This window comes from Marmota monax, unplaced genomic scaffold (assembly GCF_021218885.2).
Source record: "Marmota monax isolate L192 unplaced genomic scaffold, Marmota_monax_Labrador192_F-V1.1 WCK01_AAM20220418_F8-fsc00037, whole genome shotgun sequence".
NCBI classification, from domain to species: Eukaryota; Metazoa; Chordata; class Mammalia; order Rodentia; family Sciuridae; genus Marmota; species Marmota monax.
In genome coordinates this window covers 1,812,860-1,840,766 of record NW_026693245.1, presented here as the reverse complement: position 1 = coordinate 1,840,766, position 27,907 = coordinate 1,812,860, and the positions used below count along the sequence as shown (strand labels likewise).

At 41.7% G+C, this 27,907-nt stretch overlaps 1 protein-coding gene across 2 annotated transcripts in view; it reads right to left on the bottom strand.

Annotated features, from left to right (window-relative positions):
- The window catches only part of Retreg1 (reticulophagy regulator 1), a 140,887-nt gene that overhangs the window by 19,301 nt on the left and 93,679 nt on the right, over positions 1–27,907 (bottom strand). Inside the window, exon 1 of one of the 2 annotated variants that reach the window (XM_046456396.2) lies at positions 24,176–24,800. The exons of the other annotated variant lie outside the window; for it this stretch is intronic. Within the exon in view, the coding sequence (XP_046312352.1) occupies positions 24,176–24,228 (53 nt within the window). The 5' untranslated portion in view covers positions 24,229–24,800. Of the gene's footprint in view, positions 1–24,175; positions 24,801–27,907 lie in introns of those variants that run through there. 2 annotated transcript variants of the gene reach the window in all.

Below are 27,907 nucleotides of genomic sequence, written 5' to 3'. Positions count from 1 at the left end.
AACAGTGTTGATTCCACGGCAGACAGGACAGGCACCTACTTGACACAGGCAGAAGATGAAACACTCTCTCATCTGTGAATGCCAACATCTAGCCCAAACAGTATCTTTGGGGAAGAAAAGATTTCTACTTTATCCTTGAGGAAAGATAATAGAGTCAAGAAACATTCCTCGAGGAAAATGGAAATTGTGATTGTGAAGCAAATTTGCTAACTTGAATATTAGCCTTCCTATTCTATTTGAGAAACAATTTTAAATAAACTATAATCCAGGATTTACTGCAGTTAGACCCAAAAGTAAATATCCCCCCCCTGATTTTTTTTTACCTTTGTCCTAATTATGAGAAAATTGTGATGATATTTTAAAACATGTTTCTATACTGCAAACAATATTCACAATATAGTTCCTCATTTTGCTTGTTAGAGATTGTGCCAATCTCAGTGGGCCTGAGCAGGGATATATATAGTCTTAACAGACTGAATTGCCAAGTTCTTCCAAAGTGCCTTTATTATGAAGGTCAATTCAAATTAATTTTGTTTGTAGAATCTGCTGTCAGACTTTACACTAACAAGGGATAGCCTGGAGTATAACAAACCTGGTGTGACTAGCACTCATAGAAAGAGTCAACCAAGATGCAAGACTGCTGAACTGGAGGCCATATTCCCACCTTAATCCTTTCTTCAAAAAGTACATCTCTCTAGGAAGATGGCGGCGAGGGGAGTGCATTACCCCCGTGTGCTGCTTCACTGTGTGGGAGTATGACAAGTCAGGACGGCTAAAGGATATCTTGTTAGGAATTTCCAGCAATAGTGGGGTGCACCGGAACCTGGAGGAAGGATTTCCATCGCACGAGGATAGGCTACGGGGACTCAAACGCGAGAGGTTTGTCGCACGGAGGGTAAAACTGCTTATTCAGCAAATCGCCCCGCGGCTAGAGTCTGCAACGCGCGCTGGGATAGAGACGCAGGGTTACAGTGCTGCAGTTTCTGCCAGCCGCGCAAGCACCGCACTCAGGGCTGAATTCTGGGTTCGAGACGGGGGAAGGAAGCGGTCCATCTCGGTTCTCCACACGGGTCAGACCACAGAGGAGGCCAGCAGCCACCATGTTGGTAAACTGACGTCACCACACCTGTTTTCGACTGACCGCAGCTCATTCAGCCATAGAACAGGTAATTTCAGGCTGCAATTCGCCTGCGGCTTGCAGACAGATTGCTAGGGTTCAGCGCCTGGGTGCTTCTTAAAATCTGATCTTATCGGAGTGAACACCGAGCGCGGGGCAGCCGAGTTCCGGCTCCCGGAACCGTCCCGGAACCGCCCTGGCTCAGGGCTGCGGAGCCTGAGGAGGCTGCTTCTTGGACCCTGCTACTATCAGAGCATACACCAAGCACTAAGCAGCCGAATTCCGGCTCCCGGAACTGAGCCCGCGGGGGCTGCTTCTTGGAGCTTACACTTATAGGAGCTTACACCGAGCACGGAGCGGCCGAGTTCCAGCTCCCGGAACCGTCCCAGAACCGCCCTGGCTCAGGGCTGCGGAGCCTGCGGAGGCTGCTTCTTGGACCCTGCTACTATCGGAGCAAGCACTAAGCAGCCGAATTCCGGCTCCCGGAACTGAGCCCGCGGGGACTGCTTCTTGGAGACTACACTTATAGGAGCTTACACCGAGCACGGAGCGGCCGAGTTCCGGCTCCCGGAACTTCCCTGGACCAGGTCTAGGAGCCCGCGGAAACTGCGTCTCGGTCCAGGTCCTGCTGAGGGCCGGTCAGGACTCACCCGTTGCTTGGGTTGCCCGGCAAGGGGAATGAAATGCTGCCATTCGCATAGGATACCAACATGGCAGAGATCTGATGTCAGCAGAAAGCGGTGGAGGAGAGATCTTCATCAATACCAGCGGTGACATAAGCAGTTGGTCTCCTGGTAAGGGGGGTGAGGCTCAGTCACCCGAGTCTCCTCAATTTGTCCTCGAGCCAGAGGGAAGGAGCCGGGCCGCCGCCAGCCCCCGGAGCAGGCCCAGCGGCTCGCCAGCGTGGTGACTGCGTGACCCCAATTGGAGAGGGGGCGGAGCGGAGCCGCCACCCACACCCGCCAGGTGGGCAGACCCACGACCCAGTAGTACATGGGCGGGGTAGGAGGGGCAGGGCAGAGCCACCGTTCACGCTTGCAAGGTAAACAGACCTGTGACAGCCTGGCGGGTCAGGCCCAGTGGCCTGCCAGTGTGGTACACACGTCACCCCAACTGGAGTAGGGGCAGAGCAGATCCTTCTCCCACGCCCGGATCAGGCCCTGCCGGTGTGGTGGTCACGTGACCCCAATTGGAGTGGGGCGGAGCGGAACCGCCACCCGTGCCCGCAGGGTGAGCAGACCAGTGATCAACCTGCAGATCAGGCCCAGGGGTCCGCAGGCGTGGTAGGAGGGGCAGGGCATATCCGCTGCCCGGGCCTTCAAGGTAGGCAGACCTACAACAGACCGGCGGATCAGGCCCAGGAGCCTGCCGGCGTGGTACAAACACCACCCTAATTGGAGTAGTGACAGAGCAGAGTTGCCTCCCTTGCCAGGAACAGGCCCAGCGTCCTGCAGGCGGGGTAGTCACGACACCCCAATTGGAGTAGGGGCAGAGCAGAGCCTCCACCCGTGCACGAAAGGTGGGCAGATCTGCGACCGACCAGCGGGACAGGCCCAGTGGCCTGCCGGTACGACAGACACGTCACCCCATTTGGAGTAGGGGCAGAGTAGAGCTGCCGCCCGCGCCTGCAGGGTAGGCAAACCTACAACCGACCGGCGGATCAGGCCCGGTGGCCTGCCGGCGTGGTACACTCGTCACCCCAATTGGAGTAGGGGCAGAACAGAGCCGCCACCAGCTCCCAGAACAGGCCCAGTGACCTGCTGGCATGGTAGCCACGACACCCCAATTGGAATAAGGAGAGAGCAGAGCCGCCGCCCGCACCTGCAGGAAAGATACGCAAGCAGTATGAAAAGACAAGGAAAGAAAGGACCACAAGCAATGCAGGTCAACGCAACTTTAGAAGAGGTAACAGCTGCAGCAGATGGAATGTCAGATAAAGAATTCAGGATATACATGCTTCAGATGATCTGGAGTATCAAGGAAGACATTAAACAGCAAAATCAGACAATGAAAGATCACTTCGACAACGAATTACGCAAACAAATCCAGGAAGCAAAGGATCAACTATACAGGGAGATAGAGGTTATAAAAAACAAGCAATCAGAAATCCTAGAAATGCAGGAAGCAATAAACCAACTTAAAAACTCAATGGAGAATACTACCAGCAGAGTAGAACACTTAGAAGATAGAACATCAGACAATGAAGACAAAGTATTTCAACTGGAAAAGAACATAGACAGCTCAGCAAGACTGTTAAGAAACCATGAGCAGAACATCCAAGAAATATGGGATATCATTAAGAGACCAAACTTAAGAGTCATTGGGATACAGGAAGGTACAGAGCTCCAAACCAAAGGAATGAGCAGTCTATTCAATGAAATAATACAAGAAAACTTCCCAGACTTGAAGAATGAGACAGAATCCCAAATCCTAGAAGCCTACAGGACGCCAAATGTGCAAAATCATAAGAGATCCACACCTAGACACATTATAATGACGATGCCCAACATACAGAATAAGGAGAGAATTTTAAAAGCTACAAGAGAAAGGAAGCAGATTACATTTAGGGGTAAGCCAATCAGGATAACAGCTGATCTTTCAACACAGACTCTGAAAGCTAGAAGATCCTGGAATAACATATTTCAAACACTGAAAGAAAATGGGTTCCAACCAAGAATTGTGTATCCAGCGAAATTAAGCTTCAGGATGGAGGATGAAATTAAAACCTTCCACGATAAACAAAAGTTTAAAGAATTCGCAGCTAGAAAACCATCTCTTCAAAACATCCTCGCCAAAGCATTACAGGAAGAGGAAATGGAAAATAACAATGAAAACCAACAGTGGGAGGTAGGACAGTAAAGGGGGGGGGGAATAATCAAAGAGGAAAACAAACAATGTTTAGTAACAGAAATAAACAAATATGGCTGGAAGAACAACCCATATCTCAATAATAACCCTAAATGTTAATGGCTTAAACTCACCAATTAAGAGACACAGGCTAGTAGAATGGATCACAAAACAAGACCCAACAATATGCTGCCTACAGGAGATGCATTTGATAGGAAAAGACATACATAGGCTGAAGGTGAAAGGTTGGGAAAAATCATATCACTCATATGGACTTCGGAAACAAGCAGGCGTGTCCATACTCATATCAAATAAAATAGATTTCAAGCCAAAGTTAATCAAAAGAGATAAAGAGGGACACTACATACTGCTTAAGGGAACCATACACCAACAAGACATAACAATCATAAATATTTATGCCCCAAACAATGGTGCAGCTATGTTCGTCAAACAAACTCTTCTCAAGTTCAAGAGTCTAATAGACCACCACACCATAATCATGGGAGACTTCAACACACCTCTCTCGCCACTGGACAGATCTTCCAAACAAAAGTTGAATAAGGAAACTATAGAACTCAATAACACTATTAATAACCTAGACCTAATTGACATATATAGAGTATACCACCCAACATCAAGCAGTTACACTTTTTTCTCAGCAGCACATGGATCCTTCTCAAAAATAGATCATATATTATGTCACAGGGCAACTCTTAGACAATATAAAGGAGTAGAGATAATACCATGCATCTTATCTGATCATAATGGAATGAAACTGAAAATCAACGATAAAAGAAGGAAGGAAAAAGCATACATCAATTGGAGAATGAACAATAGGTTACTGAATGATCAATGGGTTATAGAAGACATCAAGGAGGAAATTAAAAAATTCTTAGAGATAAATGAAAACACAGACACAACATATCGGAATCTATGGGACACATTGAAAGCAGTTCTAAGAGGAAAATTCATTGCTTGGAGTTCATTCCTTAAAAAAAGAAAAAACCAACAAATAAATGATCTCATACTTCATCTCAAAAGAAACAATTGAAAAAATTGACAAAACTAAAAGTTGGTTCTTTGAAAAAATAAACAAAATCGACAGACCCTTAGCCATGCTAGCGAAGAGAAGAAGAGAGAGAACTCAAATTACTAGCATACGGGATGAAAAAGGCAATATCACAACAGACACTTCAGAAATACAGAAGATAATCAAAAACTATTTTGAATCCTTATACTCCAATAAATTAGAAGATAGTGAAGGCATAGATAAATTTCTTAAGTCATATGATCTGCCCAGATTGAGTCAGGAGGATATAGAAAACCTAAACAGACCAATATCAATTGAGGAAATAGAAGAAACCATAAAAAGACTACCAAGTAAGAAAAGCCCAGGTCCGGATGGGTATACAGCAGAATTTTACAAAACCTTTAAAGAAGAACTAATACCAATACTTTTCAAGCTACTTCAGGAAATAGAAAAGGAGGGAGAACTTCCAAATTCATTCTATGAGGCCAACATCACCCTGATACCTAAACCAGACAAAGACACTTCAAAGAAAGAAAACTACAGACCAATATCTCTAATGAACCTAGATGCAAAAATCCTCAATAAAATTCTGGCGAATCGGATACAAAAACATATCAAAAAAATTGTACACCATGATCAAGTAGGATTCATCCCTGGGATGCAAGGCTGGTTCAATATACGGAAATCAATAAATGTTATTCACCACATCAATAGACTTAAAAATAAGAACCATATGATCATCTCGATAGATGCGGAAAAAGCATTCGACAAAGTACAGCATCCCTTTATGTTCAAAACTCTAGAAAAACTAGGGATAACAGGAACATACCTCAATATTGTAAAAGCAATCTATGCTAAGCCTCAGGCTAGCATCATTCTGAATGGAGAAAAACTGAAGGCATTCCCTCTAAAATCTGGAACAAGACAGGGATGCCCTCTCTCTCCACTTCTCTTCAACATAGTTCTCGAAACACTGGCCAGAGCAATTAGACAGACGAAAGAAATTAAAGGCATAAAAATAGGAAAAGAAGAACTTAAATTATCACTATTTGCAGATGATATGATTCTATACTTAGCAGACCCAAAAGGCTCTACAAAGAAACTATTAGAGCTAATAAATGAATTCAGCAAAGTGGCAGGATTTAAAATCAACACGCATAAATCAAAGGCATTCCTGTATATCAGCGACAAATCCTCTGAAATGGAAATGAGGACAACCACTCCATTCACAATATCTTCAAAAAAAATAAAATACTTGGGAATCAACCTAACAAAAGAGGTGAAAGACTTATACAATGAAAACTACAGAACCCTAAAGAGAGAAATAGAAGAAGATCTTAGAAGATGGAAAAATATACCCTGTTCATGGATAGGCAGAACTAACATCATCAAAATGGCGATATTACCAAAAGTTCTCTATAGGTTTAATGCAATGCCAATCAAAATCCCAATGGCATTTCTTGTAGAAATAGAGAAAGCAATCATGAAATTCATATGGAAAAATAAAAGACCCAGAATAGCAAAAACAATGCTAAGCAAGAAGTGTGAATCAGGCGGTATAGCAATACCAGACTTCAAACTATACTACAGAGCAATAGTAACAAAAACAGCATGGTACTGGTACCAAAACAGGCGGGTGGACCAATGGTACAGAATAGAGGACACAGAAACCAATCCACAAAACTACAACTATCTTATATTTGATAAAGGGGCTAAAAGCATGCAATGGAGGAAGGATAGCATCTTCAACAAATGGTGCTGGGAAAACTGGAAATCCATATGCAACAAAATGAAACTGAATCCCTTTCTCTCGCCATGCACAAAAGTGAATTCAAAATGGATCAAGGAGCTTGATATCAAATCAGAGACGCGCCGTCTGATAGAAGAAAAAGTTGGCTACAATCTACAGTCGGTGGGGTCGGGCTCCAAATTCCTGAATAGGACACCCATAGCACAAAAGTTAATAACTAGAATCAACAAATGGGACTTACTCAAACTAAAAAGTTTTTTCTCAGCAAAAGAAACAATAAGAGAGGTAAATAGGGAGCCTACACCCTGGGAACAAATCTTTACTCCTCACACTTCAGATAGAGCCCTAATATCCAGAGTATACAAAGAACTCAAAAAATTAGACAATAAGAGAACAAACAACCCAATCAACAAATGGGCCAAGGACCTGAACAGACACTTCTCAGAGGAGGACATACAGTCAATCAACAAGTACATGAAAAAATGCTCAACATCTCTAGCTGTCAGAGAAATGCAAATCAAAACCACCCTAAGATACCATCTCACTCCAGTAAGATTGGCAGCCATTATGAAGTCAAACAACAAGTGCTGGCGAGGATGTGGGGAAAAGGGTACACTTGTACATTGCTGGTGGGACTGCAGATTGGTGCAGCCAATTTGGAAAGCAGTATGGAGATTTCTTGGAAAGCTGGGAATGGAGCCACCATTTGACCCAGCTATTCCCCTTCTTGGTCTATTCCCTAAAGACCTAAAAAGAGCATGCTACAGGGACACTGCTACATCGATGTTCATAGCAGCACAGTTCACAATAGCAAGACTGTGGAACCAACCTAGATGCCCTTCAATAGATGAATGGATAAAAAAAATGTGGCATTTATACACAATGGAGTATTACTCTGCATTAAAAAATGACAAAATCATAGAATTTACAGGGAAATGGATGGCATTAGAGCAGATTATGCTAAGTGAAGCTAGCCAATCCCTAAAAAACAAATGCCAAATGTCTTCTTTGATATAAGGAAAGTAACTAAGAACAGAGTAGGGACGAAGAGCAGGAGAAGAAGATTAACATTTAACAGGGATGAGAGGTGGGAGGGAAAGGGAGAGAGAAGGGAAATTGCACGGTAATGGAAGGAGACCCTCAGGGTTATACAGTGGAGGGGGTAGAGAGAGAGGAGGGGAGGGGAGGGGAGAGGTGGGGAGGGGGGAGGGTGGAGGATGGGAAAGGCAGCGGAGCACAACAGACACTAGTATGGCAATTTGTAAATCAATGGATGTGTAACTGATGTGAATCTGCAATCTGTGTATGGGGTGAAGGTGGGAGTTCATAACCCACTTGAATCAAAGTGTGGAATATGATATGTCAAGAAATTTGTAATGTTTTGAACAACCCACAATAAAAAATTAAAAAAAAAAAAGTACATCTCTCGTTTCTCTTAACATGACACAATTAGTGGCTTTTAAAGGAATATGCCCTCAACAAGAGGATCACATCCTCATCAGTCACAGAAAAAATAAGTCTCATTGTGATGTCTCAGTGCTTGCTAAATGTGCCATCACCATCCTTCCCAAGCAGAATGACAATAGGCTACTGTGTGGATAGTGCATGGATTAATGGCAAACTAGCCTAATGCAATTCTCAACACCATGCAAGGAAGGTGGGGCGTCATCTAAGGGGTGCAGAGGGGACAAACAAGAAAGAGGACGGTATAAGGTTGTGTTTCAAAGCACTTCAAGAGTCTGGAAATAGGCTTTGAGAGGCAAGGGATGCCTAGGAGAGAAATATGAAATGTCTTACCATGGAGGAGACTTCCTGGAGTGGATGAGCAGTGGCTGACATTATGGAGTGAGGGTAAATTCCAAAAGAAATTATTTCCCTTAATGATAGGATCTTTAGAAAAATAAAATTATAAAACTTAATACAGCTTGCCTGATTTAGAGAGCATTGTTTACAGGAATATACTTCCTCTACTTTGTTACACACATGAATGGAAACCAGAATTTGAAAGAAAAGGATTAGGCCTTCAAGTATTTCTACTTACCAGGATAAGAGTCATTGTATACTCTGTATATGATTTAAGGAGTTTCTATAAACATTTCATTTCCATTCACATTTTTTATTTGCTCAGGAAAACTCATTTTTAAAAATTAGCATCCCCTTATTAAGTGGAATGCAGTGAAAATACATAAGACTGGGATAGTACAGGCTAATACTCACAAGACCAGTGAGAGCCACCTGCCCATCCACATGGTCCCCCTTTATTTCTGCCTGTCCCACATATCCACTTCTGCTGCCAGAGTTCTCAGCTGGCTCAAGATTCTGTCCATGGTGTTCAGTAGAATCTAATGGCTGTTACTTGTGCTTTATGACTGCCAAAGCAGTTTATTGTTGATTATCTTCCAGCCAAGGCCATTTTGAGGAAGAAATTTGCCCAAATCAGATGTCACAGGAAGGTGATGTGCATATTCCCACCTACCAGTTCCTCAGGTACAATGGTGTTTGATCTTTCCTGCTCTCTTGCGGAGGGGCCTGCTTACTGGATTTTCCAGGCAGTGACATGATTGTAAATGTCTTCTGTTTGTTACATGGACTGATTAATAAGAATTCTGTTTGTACCCCACATTTCAGTAACATGAAATGGATGGGATAAGATCCTGTGGTAGGGTAAGATAGCTCTTTAATCAACCTCATTTATTTTGCCTGTATAGAAGCATTCAGAATCACAAGAATGGAACTTCTGTAGAGTAGCACTTCACTGAGCCTAGGCATCCCAGGATTATCTTCACCCAGGCAAGTAGATTAATTAGGTGGTATAAATATTTTATCCTAACCGACTGGGATGCACCTAACTCTAGGTGACAGTTATAAAGGCACTCCTTACTCTAGATGACAGCTATAATGAGTATTCAGGGAAGTGAAAATGAAACCAATTTGGCCAGCTGGTCTAAAGAAAACCCCTGTTATTAATGAACAATGGCTCTTCTAAATAACATGTCATGAAAGACAGAGATGTCAATATATCCCCTGATGACTACCTTGAAAAATATGTTATCCTTTGAGTTATATTTTGATCAGAAGGAAATCTATGGTACATTTTCCTGATTTTTCTCCCTTGTTCATGCATTTTCAATTAAAAAAATAGCTCATCAAAATGTTGAATTTTAGCCCGGCATGGTGGCATATGCTTGTAATCCCAGTGACTAAGGAGGCTGAGGCAGGAGGATTGTGAATTTAAAGTCAGCCTCAGCAACTTAGCAAATCCCTATCTCAAAAGGAAAAATAAAAAGGGCTGAAAATTAGGTTCAGTGGTTGAGCTTTCTCTAGGTTCAATACCTAGTACCAAAATAAAATAAAATAAAATGCTGGGTTTGTAAAAGGTAGTTGTTTTTGAAGATAGATATCTGCCATGGCTTCTCTCACCATCAACATGAGTCTGGTAACTTTTACATGTAACTTTTACATTAAATTTTTTATAAATGTTTTATTCAATAAATGGGCAGGGCAGGAATGAATCATCTCTGAAATTTGTTACGAATAAACTCATTAGAATCATAAGAACAATTAAATTTCATCTTTTAAACAATTTATGTTGAAGAATGCAGAGAGTCAGTGACATGCAAATCAGAAGCATGACTTCCACCAACACGACTGGGAGGCCAGAGGTCTGGCCAGTCCACAGGAGAAATCTGGCTGTATCTGCTGGATGAGACTGGATTGCTAACACTTTTTGGATTGTTGTGCCCTATGAAATATTGGTGAGCCCTGTGTTGAGTACCACCAAGAACACCTTTTGTAGGAGGATGTTATATTCTAGAAGGAGCTACCCACTCACATTTACTTGAAAATCTGAATCCAGCAAAACTGAATATTTTAAGTCCTCTACTTTACGAAGTAGACATTTACTTTCTCACATAAAGATGACCCTTCAAGTATTGTCAGAGTGTCAAAGCTCAGGCCCAAAGTGGTTTCCAGCCAACAGGCCTCCTACTCAGCTGAAAAGGCTAAGTCTACTTTCATTTGCTGATGCTGAGAATATTAAAATGTGAAATGTCCAACCCACAGTATGCACATGTTTGTGATCCTGTAATGGGGAAATTTAAAGCCATAAAGAGTTTCAGCTCTCATTCACAATGGACTAATAATGCCTCAGGCTGATTCTTGGCCCTCAAGACTGCCCTGCCAGTGTGCCACACTCAGCCTGCTGATCCATGAGGGCGGCCTCCATGCTCCCTTCTTCATCAACACATTATCTTTGTTTAGCAAAGTCAGTAAAATGGAGATCTAGAAATTCTGTGTTTGATCATGACAAAGACCTCAGATTTCATTGGAAACATGGAGCTGGAGATCCCAGGGAGAGGGTTAGAAAGTAACGGCAAAGGTACCAAAAACAGTTGAGTGATGCTAAACATTAGGCCCACAAGCAATTATATCTTCCTTTCTCAGACTTTATTAAGGGATTTAAAAGGACTATGTATCATATATATATATATATATATATATATATATATATATATATGCAAGTAACGGTCATCTGTGATCTGCTTTTTCAGTATCAGATAACATCCCCCTCTTCCCTTATCCAAGATGATATAAATTATGTATTAATCCCAAAACATACTAACAAGAAATTGGTATGAATGTTTTTAAATTCATGGTATAACTTAAATGATGACTCAGGATTAACAAACTAAATACTACCTCTGGAACATTCAATTCAGTACAATCAATATTAACTTATGTATAAGTGGTAAGGGACTTATCAAACTCCCAGTTGATTTAGGACTTGGAACAGTTTGATATTCTTGAACAAAACACACTGCAATATATTGTGCATGATTTCTAGTTTTGTTTATTTAAAGAAGAGCAAGAACTTAATCACAATCAAATATGGAATCTTCCTAAACTTTTATATCCCACCCTTTTAAGTTGCCTTTCCATACTTTTTGTAAAAATACAATATTGGCAATATCCCTCTACTGACTCCCTCTGCTGGCTTTGACTTAATTTTCACAGACATAAAAATTGTATATATGAAGATACAAGCTCACCTACTATATCAAATGTCAAAGCAATGGTCATTTATACAAGAGAACAGTTTGTTTCTCCCTCCTGTGACAGCAAAGCCTAGAGGTCCAGGATTGATATGGCACTCCATAATGCTGCAGACCCAGGCCCTTTCCATCTTGTTGCTCAGATACTCTCAAATTAGCCACCCCATTGTCCAAGAGAGTTACTGCAGCTATTGATATCCTTATCCACCTTGCCACCAACAGGAAAAGGGAAGCAGAGGGCATTCTTCTTTCTCTTTAAAGTCACAGCCTATAAGGTCCACCCACTTCCCACTGGCTGGAACATAATGACTGGCCGAGTCTAGTTGCAAGAGAGTCTAGGAAACAGTTCAATTGCTGGTGATCAGATAAAACTTGGGATTCTATTCCCCAAAGAAGAAAGGGAGGCTGGGTATTTGGGAGCAACTAGAAGAATCTGCCACAAAAATCCTCTTTGGAACTCTTATTTCATCAATTTACATAACTTATAGTTAAGTTATGTGATTACAATCACAAAAACAACAAAGAACACAGAGAGATGTGAGAATAACTACAACTAAGTACACAGCTCCAATGGTGGGAACAATTATGTTCTAGAGTAGGGGTAGGCAAACATTTTCTGAAAGGGCTATAGAGTAAAACTTTCCAGCTTCGTTGGCCATATGGCTGGTCTGTCTCAACTATGCTATTGTGGCAAGAAGAGAGCCATGAACAATATAAACATGAAAGAGCATGGCTGATTTACCAAAACAGGCTGCAGGGTGGATCGGGCCTCCAAGCTTCAGTAGCCTACTCATTCATGGTATCACTGGCTTCAGACATGTGGCTATACAAGGTGACCAAGGCCACTGGTGAACCCAGCAAGCTATCTAGTCACCATTAGCAGAGATGCTGCTCTATGACAGCATGTACCAGATGCCAGCAACTACATTAGGAGCTTTAATTACACTATCTCTAGTCCCCACAACAACCTGACAAGGTGGAAAAAATGCCTCTGATGACCAGCAGACACAGCCAAGGGGCAGCACCAGGATTAGAACACACTCTGCAGCTCCAAGCCACTACCTTCCCAAGCCTGTTCTCTTCTAGATGAAACAATGTTCTTCTTCATCCTTCAGCTAACAAGAGTGAAACATATGCACAGGGATCTCTCTATATCATTGGCAAAGCCACTCTGCAGATTTGGCTTACAAAGTATTACAATAGCAAAAGTTTTTCTGTAATCTTAAGAATAGCCTTTGCGGTAGAAGTTTATCCTAGTTTTAATGAGGAGGCACTTAACCTTCAGATTTTCCTGAACAAGCTGCCAAGGTCTTAAGTGTCAGAATGCTGGCAGCTAATTGGGGGTTTATAAGTCAAGGTGCCATCAAAATCACTGGACACTTGCAGAGTCATTCAAAGTCCATCCTTGCTCTGGAACAGATATGAGTGGGACCACTCTATCTTCCCCACACATGGCAGAGGACATACAATAATGCATCACAGCATTCTTTCCAGAAACTTCCTAACAAGGCCTCGTGATCCTTATCAGAGCTCCTGGAACCATTTCCAGGTTATAGGAGTTCACAACAGAGAACGAAGCCATGTGCCATCAAACCCTGGACTCTTATGGGACATAAGAGCCTTCCTCTCCCCTTCTGCTGAGCCCCAAGAAGACATTATTAGTTATTTCCTATATCATCAGTGTCAGTGTTTTTTGTGTCTTAGATTTACTGAGCAATTCTCTTCTTGTTTCAGCAAGCAAGGCAATTAATTCTAGGTTTACAACTTCTCCATGTATCTGTTTATTTTATAGAGAGCAAGTTTTCATAGTATCTCAGAATGCAAAAACTATGGATTTTTAGAATTTGTGTTCTATTTATTCCAATTGTGAAGGGAAAGTTATCTGCCACTAATGTTACAAGCTACTCCAGACACAAGGTACATGTGGCACATAATTTGATTCTTACATAGAATCCTCAAAGTGATAGAAATTAGTAGACTCTAAGAAATTTAAGTACATTTGTAATTCCCTCGCCTTATCTAAAAATGGAGTTTATAATTCTATAGGCATAATTTTGAGATCCTCCACTGATAGGTAGGTTTATTTTCTTTTCAAAATAAAGCACTTGCTTATAGTTTACATAAAACACCAGCATGAAATGTCACTTCCTGAGTCAGGGTGACTTGGTGTGCAGCTGCTCCTGTTTTGTTTACATGGCTGGTAGGAGGCCCCACCATGATGGTAATTACTACATGACACTCATTAACAACCATCGTGTGTGGGTGTCTGCCCAGCTCCAGGAGCACCAGTCTCCACCCATGAAACACTTGCATTGCAGGAACCTTCCACAGAACACTGCTGCCAGGCAGAGTGAACATTCTGGCCTTTCCATCACCTCGTTCCATAACAGGTGCTCACAATTGCAGTCCTCCCTTTTAAGGCAAAGACTCTGCAGTCTGGTGATGTCTCCCCTAGATACTATTAGGCCACAGAGCCAAATCTGAATAGCACTCGATGGTATTTACCCAGTGGGTGACAATTACTCCTAAGGCAGGCCAACTCTGCAAAAAGGACACTGTAGCAGGAAAGAGGGTGTGGGCTGGCCCAGCCTGGAAGACCTGAGGAGCCTCTCTTAGGATTATCACTCCATCTGTGTCCCTGATGACAGGGTTGTCTGGTCCACATGAAGCAGGGCAACACAACTGTCCTCTCAGGCACCCAATACCTTGTGTCTCCTGGGATAGCTGGGACATTCCCTACCCAAGGTTTCCCAATTTCTCATCAGGACACTCTGACCTGGGTATGTTGTGGTGCATTGCTACATCCAGGTTTCACCCCTTGCCTTTGCCAATCTGGGACTCCAAGATGGCAGGGTCTATGGGTTTGAGAGGCAGCTCCGAAGTGTGAGGGTGTGAGGGGAGCAGAGAGAGACTAGAGAGAGGATGATGAGAGGTCCTGAGGGTGAGCAAGAGTATGTGAGAGAAATTAGAAAAAAACGCAGATGGGGCCTGTGGCGCAGACTGTGCTGCCTGATTTCATCTCACAGAAGTCACTGCATCAGTGACTTAGACCCAAGACACAAGAACACAATATTCCTGACAAGGTGAGGCCATTTTTAATTTCTCATTCAGAGTTAGCTGGTATTTTTTAGAAGAACAACTGAAAAGCGGGGGAAAAACACATAAGCAGAGTTTTATAACTCATTTCTGCCTGAAGATCTTGTCTGGCTTTCATTATATAGTAAGAATGTAAGCTGCGGTGGGGCCAACAGCCATATAAATGAACCAAAATCACCGGATTTGAGTTGAAAGAGAAGTCTGATTGCTGAAGAAAATACCAATTTTCAAAGCAGCCTTCCATGCCCTACTGCTGATGATGCTGAGGCCCAACTTTTTCAAACATGAACTGAGATATTATACTTCTTTCCCCATACCTCCAACCCTTCGCAGACCTCTAGAACTGAATTTGTTTTGGTCCCCTCGTCTGAAGTTTAAAAACTAGGTGAATGGGACACTTATTTCCCACCCCCATCCCCCATTTAACTTGTGTATATCCCAGTCTACTCTCCTGGCCACAGAATGCATTTGTGCAACATGTGAAATGGCACCTGTCAGCTAGCAAATGAATCAGGGTAAATTGCTTGGGGCCAGAGCCTGATTAGTGGTCAGAGGGCAAAGACAATCTTAAAGCCATGTGGAAGAAGAGCATCCAGAGGCATGTTCCAGAAAGTTTTGCTCACTTGCTAGAGGGAAATTGTATGTTTAGCACCAAACTTCCATAGGGCTCAATCAGAGATGGAAATACAATCATTCAGAAGATTTACAGTGTCCCTGAGATGAAACCAAGCCAACCAACTGTGGAGAGATGCTTGCATGTTCTGAGCCTGAATTTTCTCCTGTGAACCTTCATCTTCTTGTGAGAAGCACTGGGTGGGCATCCTTGCTTCCCCACAGAGGGGTCAGTGCAGGCAGCCCTCTATATCTGTGGGCTCTGCATTCAAAGATCCAACCACCTTTGGATTGAAAATATTCTGTTACAACTGTAACTGAACATGAACAGAATTTTTCCTTGGCATTGTTCCCTAAACAATATAGCACACAACACTATTTCCATAATGTTTACATTGCATTAGGTATTCTAAGTGAACTAGACGATTGACAGTAGATGGGAGGGTGCACAGAAGTTGATACAAATACCGCACCAGTTTATATGAGGGACTTGGTATCCCCCAGGTGTCCCTCTAGATGCCAAGGAACTGAACTTCATTCACTCAACACAGTCTAGCATAACACCAATGCTCATGCAGCTTAAGTCATCCTAGGGAGGGTCAAAACAACCAAACATGCACTACTCCAAACACAAAGAGCAGACAGACCATCTAGACTAGACCAACCAGCAACGCTCCTCAGAGCTGTTCAGTGGGTGAGAGTTTCAGGTAACTCTGCCTCTATCCCCGGGCAAGACCACCATCTAGAAGGGGTAGATGCAGTGCTTGTTAGGTAGTACCTAACAATGAGTAGTGAAATGCATTGCAAATTCACAAAATGTTCTTTAAATTACTTTAGGATCCTTCTTTAAACTATCTTAAGAGTGGATGAGAAATCAAGTGGTGGTAGTTAATATGCAGAAAATAAACAAAAGCAAGGGAGCTATTTGGAAAACACATCAAGAGAAAAGGATTAATGGGACTAACTCTTGACAGGGTCCACTGAGGTTGGTATGAAGCTAGGAACTATAGTTATAAGTGTCTCCATCTGTCTCAGAAGGAAGATTCCTTTAGTAGTGCGGGTGCACTAAGGTAATTTCTGACCAGCTATTGACCCCAGGGTCCACATTAACATGGGATTGACTTGTAGAAGAAGCCCTCCACTAAATAGGATGGCCACCATGACAGTTTCAGAGAGGACCAACTAAGGTAAAAACTCCACCATCTAATGCGAAGGAGGAGTTGAACACCTGATTGGCAAAGAATACAGAAGATGGTCCCCAGTTCTTCAAACAGTAATAAATCTGGAGACAGCCTTGTCTCCTTTGTTTTTCTCTGCTCTGAGACGGTCCACTCTCTCTCTCAGAGTGCTCTCTGCTTGAGCCTCACTTTGCTTTTACTTTACTTTCACCTCACCTTCTCTTTACTTTCATTTATACTAAAGTTTTCTTGCATGGCTTTTGGTGTCTAAATTTTCTTTCATCGGAACACAAGAACCAAGCTTTGGAGTTTCAGCTCCCTGATTTCCTGTGACATGCTTAGGATCCTCCCTGTGTGCTGCGTCTGTTGATATGCACAAGGATTAGACCACAAAGGGTTGAGGTGTTTTTCACTCAAAAGTAACTTATTCTGTACTGCTAAAGGAGATGGATCACTGATATATCATTACTTACTACTTTTGAGTGCTTACGAATGAGCCATTCGTGGGCTGGGGCTGTACCTCAGTGGTAGAGCACGTGGTAGAGCACTTTCCGAGCACACATGAGGCACTGGGTTCAATCCTCAGCACCATATAAAAATAAATCAATAAAAGGTATTGTGTCCATCTATGACTAAAAAAAAAATCTTAAAAAAAGAATGAGCCATTCACTAAACTAAATATTTAATGTGACTTACCATATTTAAACTACAAAACAAACCTCTAAATAGGAATCCCCATTTTACTGTAACAAAATGAAATTTGGAGAGGTTAAATAACTTGCCCATATATTAGCCACCCAGCTAATACATGATGAGGCTGGGATTTTCAGCCAGAACTGAAAACAGCTTTGTTTTGTTCCAGAGCCCATAACAATGGTCACCATGGAGAACGGTTAAAATTGTTAAGTATTTATGCTTAAAGATGTTATTTCAATGAACCACAGAGTTATCCTATGTAAATGAGCTTGTTCATCAAGCAACTAGATAACTGGAGCATTACTGTGATAGGGAGAAAGGTCAAGGGCCATCAATTCTTCTCAGCAGAGAAAGCCAGTGCAAGCTTTGCTATGGGTATCTTTTTGGATAACTGGCAAATATTTTATAACAACAAATATTAATTAAGCATTTCTTAGCCCCCCAAATCTTTGACAGTCTTCCCAAGAAAAGGTGGGCTCTATGTCCCCTCCCCTCCAATAGGGGCTCTTGGGCCACTTGGTCAACAGAACATGGTGGGAACTATGCTGTATTGGTTGTGGAACCCAGTCCTTAAGAAGCTGGCAGTGGCCGGGGTAGTGGTGCACACTACCTGTAATCCCAACAACTCAGGAAGCTGAGACAGGAGGATCACAAGTACAAAGCCAGCCTCAGCAAGGGCGAGGTGCTAAGCAACTCAGTGAAACCCTGTTTCTAAATTTTAAAAATGCAAAATAGGTCTGGGGGTGTGGCTCAGTGTTTGAGTGCCCCTGACTTCAATTCCTGGCAGAAGAAGAAGGAGAAGGAGAAGGAGAAGGAGAAGGAAGAGGAGGAGGAGAAGGAAGAGGAGGAGGAGGAGGAGGAGGAGGAGGAAGAGGAGGAGGAGGAGGAGGAAGAGGAGGAGGAGGAGGAGGAAGAGGAGGAGGAGCAGCAGCAGCAGCAGTTGCTGCTGCTGCTGGCAGTGTTTACTTCCCACTTTCTACCTCTTGTTTCCCTCAAATGAAGAAAATACAATAATGTACCCTACTCACATTTATAAGTGGCAAATTATTTTTAGTAACAATGACCAATAAATGTGGGCAAATCCAAAGGATAAAATATTTTGGCAGGAATTTTTAAAAATGCTTTTGAAATGTTTAAATGCTATAAGAAAATGCTGATTAGAGAAAAAAAAAACAGCATAAAAAATACATGGACCATTTACTTACAACTGCCAAGAAAACACAACCAAGAAGAACTAGAAGACAATATGTTTTTTTCTTTTTTCTTTCTTTCTTTTTTTTTTAGGGTAATAGACTATAGTTAATCTTTTCTATTTTATTCTTTTTTCTTTCTTCCTGATACATTTACTTCCCCAAATGAGCAGCTATAATACCCTATAGTGGGAAAATTGTTTGGGATGTTGTTTTTAAATATGAATGAGAGTATATGAGATCACCCCTTGGCCAAACCTTCACACCCCTGTGCCTTCTGCAGGACCCAGATCAGCACAGTATTGAGAAGTAGCAAAACAACCAAATGGATTCAGGCACCAATTTTCCATAAAAGGCCAAGAAGCAGGGGGTGAGGGGATGCCCACATATTTATGTTTTGTTCTATCGGTCACCAGAGTACACCTGCCCACAGCCCACCACTCAAGAGCTGCAGCACCCCAGCTAAAGACACCTGCATCACAGTCTTAGGAAGAATCAGGTGCCCTGTGCTTATAGGTCAGAGATTGGTTCTACCAAGGGTGTGTGCACCCAGAACTTCCTGGGAGCTGCAGAGGTTTAGGAAGCAATGTGCATGTTAACCGTGAGTGAAATAGCTCACGCAAAACAAACTCTCTTTGCAACAAGGACAGATCGCATTGTTCTACATGTTCTTAATCAGTTTCAAATATTAACCCAGCTGGCTCGAAGTAGGATTTCAAAAGCGATAAACAATTTCCATTCCTGATAGACATTTCCCATGACTATGTGAGAAAGGGGAAGAAAAATAATCATTAATTCCTTCAACAAACCTTTATTGAATGCTTATGATAGTATTATGGAGTAATCCATTGATGGACTCATAGCTAAGGGGACTACTAGGAAGAGGTGGATACTGAAAGAAGTGTGACCTAGTTAAATGGAATAGGTCCTTAGAACACTCCCCTTCCCCTTTGGACGATATCTTTTCCCTGGCCCCTTCCTCTCCTCCTCTCTCCACCTCAGTCTCTGCCACCCACTCCACCTGATGCTTCCTAACTGCCATGATGTGATCACCTTTGTTCCACCGTACCATTCCACCACGATGTCCTGCCTCATCACAGGCCAAGAAGCAATGGAATCAGCCAGATATGGACTAAAACCTATGAAGCCAAAATGAATCTTTTCTCCTCTAGATTGATTTTTTCAGGTATTCTGTCATATCTATGGGAAGCTGACTAACAGATGGCTTAGAGACACATAGATAAAGAAGACACAGCATTTTAGAACTGAATGCTAGCTCTCTTATCTTGGCCTACAATCACTTGTATACAATGGCTGACCTCCACAGGCTCATGAGAGCCAATACTGCAATTCTCTTTCCAATTATACTTTCAGTGATCTCGTATAGGTAGCTTGAAATTGACCACAGTGCAAGGAGTTACAGCACAAGAATCAGCTAGTGGTACATACAGATCAGGACTTCCCTCCTCCATAGAGCTGGCTGTTGAAGCTTTACCAGCACCCCACTCCAACAGGGCTCAAATGAGAGGCTTGTATGTACCCCTCCCACTTATCTCCAGCCAGTCCCTTTTCTTCCTGTGTACTAACCATACCTGACCTTTCTGAGCCCACACCAGCCTTGCTTCTGAATGTTAACCCACCCTAGTGCATCTTCACCACACAATGATTATACATGTGTCTAAGGCAAATCCTTCAAATCCTAACTCCTTCACTCAATGGCTATGTGGCCTTTGTTTATCTGTTTTCTCTGTGTCTATTTCCACAACAAGGCAGCATAGAGACTTTTCAGACACATAAAACATGAATACATGTGCTCACAGGAATCCGCTTAACCCAAGGCAAAGGTGCACAAAGCTTGAGCTGGGGCTCCCTGCTCATGTGTCCATGTGAGGCAATTCTACTCTCACCCTGCACTGTAAAGAAATGATATTATCAAAGGACAGGCCCCACCAGCAATTTAAATTAATCCCATAATGTAGCCAATCTGAATTAATAAAACATCTGTATTACAGAACATGTTTATACTGAAAGTTTCTTTGAAACCTTCAGGGAATAAAATTCAATGCAATTGCTTTGGTTTTTCTAAATACAAAAACCCTTCATGCATCCAGAAACAAAAACAAGTTGAGCATTCCTAAATTGAAAATCTGAAACCTGAAATGCTCCAAAATCCAAAGTATTTTAAGTAATAACAGGATGTCACACGTGGAAACTTGCACACTTGACCTCATTTGTGATAAGTCACAATCAAAACACAGTCATGCTACAAATATCTTATAAAACTTATTTCAGCCTATGTGTATAAAACGGATATGAAGCATAAATGAATTTTGTGCTCAGATTTGCTTTCTAAAATGAATTTTGTGTTTAGATTGGTTCCTATCCCCAAACATTTCCTTATGTACATGCAAATATTTCAGAACTTAAAACAGCCAAAATCCAAAACCCTTCTGGTTCCAAGCACTTCTTGGAACCACACTCCTAAGTTTGGAGTCTGTACTTGACCACCTTACCACTCCAGAGCACCGAAATTAGCGTCACAAAGTTACAATTATAGAGCCTTTTCAAACAAACTCCTAAGTCCTTATTATATGACAACTTGAATATCAATGTATCACACAGCCCCGAACTACCACCATTTTGCTTTGTACCTGCCTGGCTCCAGCCCCCACATATACCAGGTACTCTCCACATTACCATTTTAAATTTCATTTCCTCAATCTTTACCATCTGAAGTACTTTCATTTACTAGTTTTCTACTTTGTGGCCTGTCTCCCCAACTCCAGCTGCATTTCCATGACAGCAGGGACCTAACCCATGACCCTATCACCTACACAGCTACTGGCTTAGATTCAGAGTCTGATAATACCCAGTGAACAGACCATTGGGTGAACACAGTCATCTGCTATGAAAGTGCTTCTAGGACAGCCACATTACGATCTCAGTCCTAATGCTGGCCCACCTCCCTCTTGATATCTGGAATAAGGAATGTCACAGGTAATGTGCCATCCACCCACAGCCCTCTCACTCAGGCTATCAAGGCCTCTCAGAAAGCCATCTGCTGCTGCTCCAAGGTACAACGCCAAATGAAGTGGGACATAGAGCCACTCTCAAGCCAGGCATCAGGCCAGGGTATAATTTTCCTCCTATTTCTTGATCTTCTCTGCTTTCCTAGTTCCTGCATTGGGTTGTTTGTTTCTTCTTCTTTGGCCCCAGTGCTTCCTCTTGGGTCTGTGCCTTTCTGAGCCTGCTCAGCATGGCTTTCTTGCCCTCTCCCTTGACCTTGGAAATGGCACAGTCCTCAGGTTCTTACCAAGCATGCTCATTAGTTGCAGAAGACAAAAGACACGGAGGAGGGTCTCTCCCCTGCCTGCCCCCTCCCTGTTGTCCATCTGATGAATATAAAATGGCACCTTGGAGCCATAGGCTAGGCCAGGAGAAAACCAAGCAGTGGGCACCAGGGATGCCTGAAGTGCACACCCCAGTACAATAATGAGGTTTCCCATCATTCGTATTCCACTGATTTTTTTTAAAAAGACCAAACTCAGATTCACTGGCAGTTATAGAGCAACCCTTGGACACCACATTCCAAAAACGAGACCCAAGTAACATGAATAAGCCTTAATGTGATAGTCAATTAGAACCTGCTGCAATCAAGTACTGAGAACGCGTTTTGTCAGCAGATTCATGACTTATAATAGCAATTTCTCTTTTAGACATGGCACTAAAGGACTTGTCCTCCAGGCATTTAATCTTAAATTTATCAAGAGTAATATTCACTCTCAATTGCAAATATTTAATTTATAACTTGGTTCTAAACTTTCCCCCATCCAGAATGCCCTTTCTTTCTGAACAGATAGGAAAACAAATATATGAGGTAAAGCCAAGTATAAAAACTACCAACCGTTAAGAACTGGAAGTTATCCCATCAAAATAAAAAAAGGGGGACAGAGGTATGCTACCTCAAAGGAGTGAGAGGGAACTTCCACTTTCCCTCAAATATATTATTAGTGATAATAATTCTATGTGTGTCTAATACATATTTATGTCTCTGTACATATTTATACACTTTCCTCTTTATGTTTATTCTTTTTACCCAGTAAAACTTACTTATAAAAAAAAATTGCTTAGTTGACACCCAAAACTGTTAGTTCAAAATAATTTACTATCAACAATTAATTACTTTTTAATTGTTAATGTTGCATTTCATTAAAGCAACCTATTATTACATTTCTGCCAAATCTCTCCCTCTTCAATCCTAAAGGGATCAGGTGCCCCAGATAGGTACTACAGGTGTAAAATAGCTTATCAATATATCTCATCCAACAAATATGTGTATAAAAAGCCTACTGTGTGCAAAACTGTACACAGAGAGGTGGTGGGGATGCCCAGGTGCCACGAGAAAAGAGAAAGTGTTGCTTTCAGAAATGTAAAGCTGTGCAGGAGGGGATATACCCATGCCATGACCCAGGAACTACCCATCACCTGGAAACCAACATTTGACCTTCTCTGAAAATGTTTTCTTAATTAGTTGGCTAATCATATACCTCTCCAGGCACTTTTTATAAAGGTCATCTTCAAGTACTTGATTTAATGTCTCATTTTATTTATAAAGTTATTTCATTGTTGAATTAAATGTCAACCTAATGTTTCTTTTCATGTGCTGAGAGAATTTGGAAGAAAATAGAAAACTAAAGAGGAAAGGTAACTTTTAAGGATGCTATTACAATTGATTATAATTACTATACGCAAACCACCCCATGACCATGGCTTTCAAAAATACAGTTTGGTACTCTTGTTCTTAGAGGGTTACCAGTTTCCCACTTACTTTATTTGGTAATAAAATTATCAATGATCCCTTTCTAAGTTCCTTTCTACTTCTTTATATCCAAAGGTCAATTACCCCAACTAGAATTCCAATGAAAATTTCTACCTGATTTATACAAGTTTTGTTACCAGTAATGGAGATAAAACGGAGACTTTCCACTTGGGCACAGTTAGACTCAGATTAGTAGGAATTAATGTCTGCATCTTTTCCCCTCTATGTTCCCCACTTCTTAGAAGTAGATATTAATAATAATTTTTTAAAAATTGATAAAATTAATGTAGTATGCACAGGCCCAACCTATCACACCTCCAAAAATAAAAATTTGTGGTTAAAAAATTGTTTTGAAATATAAAAATTGTAAAATTGGCCCAATATTTAACCTTTAAAACTGCCCAGCAAGTTTTTAAAATGCAAATATTGAAAAAACTATTCATGAGCTTAGATTTCCAACAACTATCATCTCAATTTAAAAATGAAACATAGAAAAACTCAAGTAGACTTTACTTTGTATCCTGGAAAACCTTTTTTTTAATTTATTTTTAAATTTCAGGCCATTCATCCCTTCTTTGTACTTTTTTCTAAGAGGACATTAAGTTAATTTTGTCTCATTAAGGCCAGTACATTCCAAAGAAAATTCAGTTTCCTGGAATCAAGGAATGGCATTCCTAATTTTTTAAAACTATTTTCATTTAAAGCCCTTTTTAAACTAATCATAATAGTTTTAAGATCAAAAATAGCAAACAAAACACCCCAGGTAAAGAAAGTATAAATTGTAATTACCTTTTGCCTGGTCCAAAGTCCTCATCTTCAGGCATTTCAGCCCTTTTTAGCATGGCCCAGCTGTCACACCTGCTTGCCACAGCAGGGAAGCTGAACAACAGGGTCTTTTCCAGAATAACTCTGAGGGTCCAGGGAGAAAAGCCCCAGGAGTGAAGATCTTTCCTTTTCGGGGGGGGGAAAAAAGCACTCCTCCCTTACTCCGAAAGTTGGTGTTTACAAACTTCCAAAATGCTGCCACCTGCCTTGAATGGAGCTAAGCGCGGGGTTATTATGACAGCCCCTTTCTAAAAATAAAGAGGTCACCTCTTACTCCCAGCACTTGACAGGCAGCTGGGAGCAAGCTCTGCCGACACCCAGCATTTTCCCCACAGTCGTGTGAGGAGGTGTCACCACCCTTACAGGATGACTTCACCGAGGCCAGCCTGCACTTTCTTTTTTTTTTTTTTTCCTGGTGTGACTGGGCACCCACCAAAGGTAGAGCAGCTGCCAGGCGGTTGCAACTTCAACCTGAGCTATCAGATCTCCTCCTTCAAGTCACAGGAGGGAGTTGGAGAGCAGAGAGGGAAATGGGCTGTACCTGTGAGAGCACAGACGCTTGGTAGCTTGAAGTGCCTGGCCACTCAGCAAAACAGTCCCTGACTCAAAAAAGACAAAGCAAAGTCCATTGAGCAATTGGGTTTGGGGGGATATTGTTTTGCAAGAAAACCTTTCTTTGGGTCATTTAGATTGCTCAACTTAGGGTGAGCAGGGATCATAGCCTATGTGGCTGTGTGGACACAGTGTCTTCTCCCCCAAAGCTTGCCCAGTGGTCAGGGGCAGCTGGACACAGAGCACAAACAGGCTGTGGGTCCGGGTGTTTGTCTAACTTGCCTCCACACAGCATGGGGGCTCTCAAATCACTACCACTCTCCTGTGCTGACTTTTTTAAAGACTAAAGTTAAAAAAAAAATTTAAAAAAAACACTTCAAAGCTTCTTGCTTCCAAAAAGCCAGTAAAGATATTACTGAGATGCTTTTAGGAATCAACCTGAAAGATTCAACAAACACCTTGTAAGTAACCATTTCTCTTTCTCTGACTGGGAAACATTAGGGAGGCAGAAAGCAAGACCTAGTTATTAGGAAATAATATACTTTTTCACTTTTTCATGTTATTGCTAAACCTAGCACAATACTTCTCTTAACTGTATTTTACATGTTATATTCCTCAAAGTGGTTTTCTTGATCATTTAAAGAATCGAAACATCACAACAAATAATATAGTTATCTGCTTTATTTTGGAAAATGCTAGCCATTTTGTGAGGTGTGCACATCACAATTAGAGATTTGTCTAAATGATTCCATATTTCATACAAGACCTAATACTTTAGACACTTCAAAGCCTAGGTCCTATGGGTTCATGAACTCAGCTGTAGAACCCAGATATAGAGACCTTGAAAGGAAACAGTCATACAGTTCTGCAGATGGGGGCAGAGCAGGCAGAGCCTCCTAGAAACAAAGCAATGTTCTATGTTGTTAGAAATCCCAGGGGTTTGAAGAATTTTTTAAAAAATGAAATACTGAAAATATTATCCATGATAACATCTTAACACTTGCATTTAACCTTAACAGCACAAAATACGAATTGTATTATCTCTCTGTCTAATCATATCCCCTTAATTTTATCTTGTGTTTCTCTTAAGCTCTAATGTTTACCACTTTTTGAATCTAAATGAAACTTAGCTATTAGATAACACAAACTGAATTGTCATTTATTTATTTATTTTTAAATATTTATTTTTTAGTCATAGTTGGACACAATACGTTTATTTTGTTTATTTTTATGTGGTGCTGAGGATCAAACCCAGGGTCTCACACGTACTAGATGAGCACTTTACCGCTGAGCCACAGCCCCAGTCCCCTGAATTGTCATTTATTGATAAGTGTGGTAACTGGTGAATTCGTACCATGAACCATTCACTATATTTCCCTTCAGTACTCCACACATTTCAAAATTGCTTGCTCTAACTACAAATTCTCCTTTAGATATAGCTGTGACATTCACAAGGACAAGGTGGAAAGGAAGGACAACATGGGTAACAAACACCGGAGTGTAGCTGCATGACTAAGCGTGTTCCCACCAGGCTGTACACATGACTTGCGCACATAGACATGGCCTTCCAAAACTGCTGGGGACTAAGGTTCTAAGGGTTCCCTCACCATTGTTGACCTGATATCTAGTGCACATTCAGAATTTTAAAAGCCCTGAAGCCCACTGAAACTATCACCCAGATATTCAGAGCTGAGACTATGGACCAGCAAAGTTAGGCATCCTGTTGGTGACAGCCAGTAGCCTCCAGGTTCAGCGTCCCTTGACTGAGTGTTCTTTCCCTCCTCCAGGCAAAGATGCAGCAGAGCCCACACACTCTAGCCAAAGCCCATGTGCACACACTTCCGTGGCTTATACTTCTTTGTGTCCACACTTAACAAATCAGTGTGCATTTGATTTTGGTAATGTACTTTAAATGGAATTTTTAAATCTTTCTTTGCAATTTTATCATAGAGCATGGTCTAAGAAAAATCACTGCCATTTCAAAGCTAAATGTCTCCTTTTTATGATGTCCTTTTCCTCTTCACACAATATGGCCTAAGAAGTTTTGTTTCTATCTTTTCTACAATCTAGAACTTTCTATGAAGACACTAGGATGGACCCTCCCCTTCTCTTACAAGTCAAAGAGCAATATGAACAATGAAGGGTCAACTAACTGCTTATGCTATTGTACAGACAGGGTATCACCTCATATCCCTTCCCGATTTTGCCAGTTAACAGAAATCTTAGTTTTTAGCTGTATGTGTGGTCTTCCAGAATAAAGACTAGATTTCTCAGCCTTGTTTGAGCCAAGTAAGGCCTTGACATTGAATTTTGACTGAAGGGATGTGGCAACTCCAGGAATCTTCCTTAAAGAATGCCTGATTCACCCCCTTCACCTCTTCCATTTTCCTGATAGATAGAATGAAAACATGATGGCTGGATCCCCAGAAGCTACTTTGGGGAAGAGGTGACTTGTGTGATGGAGACTAAGATGGCAGAGCTCAAGAGAAAAGAAGCCTGGGGATGACAGATGTTGAGGATAGTCATCAGTCACAGACACATTCTACCTCTGAGCTTGTAGGTGAAAGAGAGATAAAGGTCACTCATGTCACTGTTATTTTGAGACCCATTATAGTAGTCCTGCCTTAGCCACAGTTTTGCTTTCCGTGGTTTCAGTTACCTGAGTTTAACCATGGGCCAGAAATATTAAATGAAGAATTCAAAAAATAAATAACATAAGTCTTATCTCACACTGTCCTGTCTTGCCCTGTCCCACGCACGACCTGAACCAAAGCTTGCTCCAGTATGTCCATGCTGTGTACACCACCTGCCCATTACTCACTCAAGAGCTGTCCTGGTCATCAGATTGACTCTTGAGGCATCTGCAGGGGCTATATTCCTTATTTCACTTAATAGTGGCCCCAGAGCATGGGAGTAGAGATGGCGGCGTTCCAGATATGCCAAAGAAGTGGCAAAGTGCTTCCCTTAAGGGGAAAGGGGAAAGTTCTTGATCTAATAAGAGTGGGGGAAAGAATTATATGTTCAGGTCGATAAGATCCAGGGTAAGTTATTGTCATCAATCTCTTACTCCACCTAGTTAATAAATTAAGCTTTATCACTGGTACATACATATATTTAAAAAAGAAAAAGTAGAGCACATAGGGT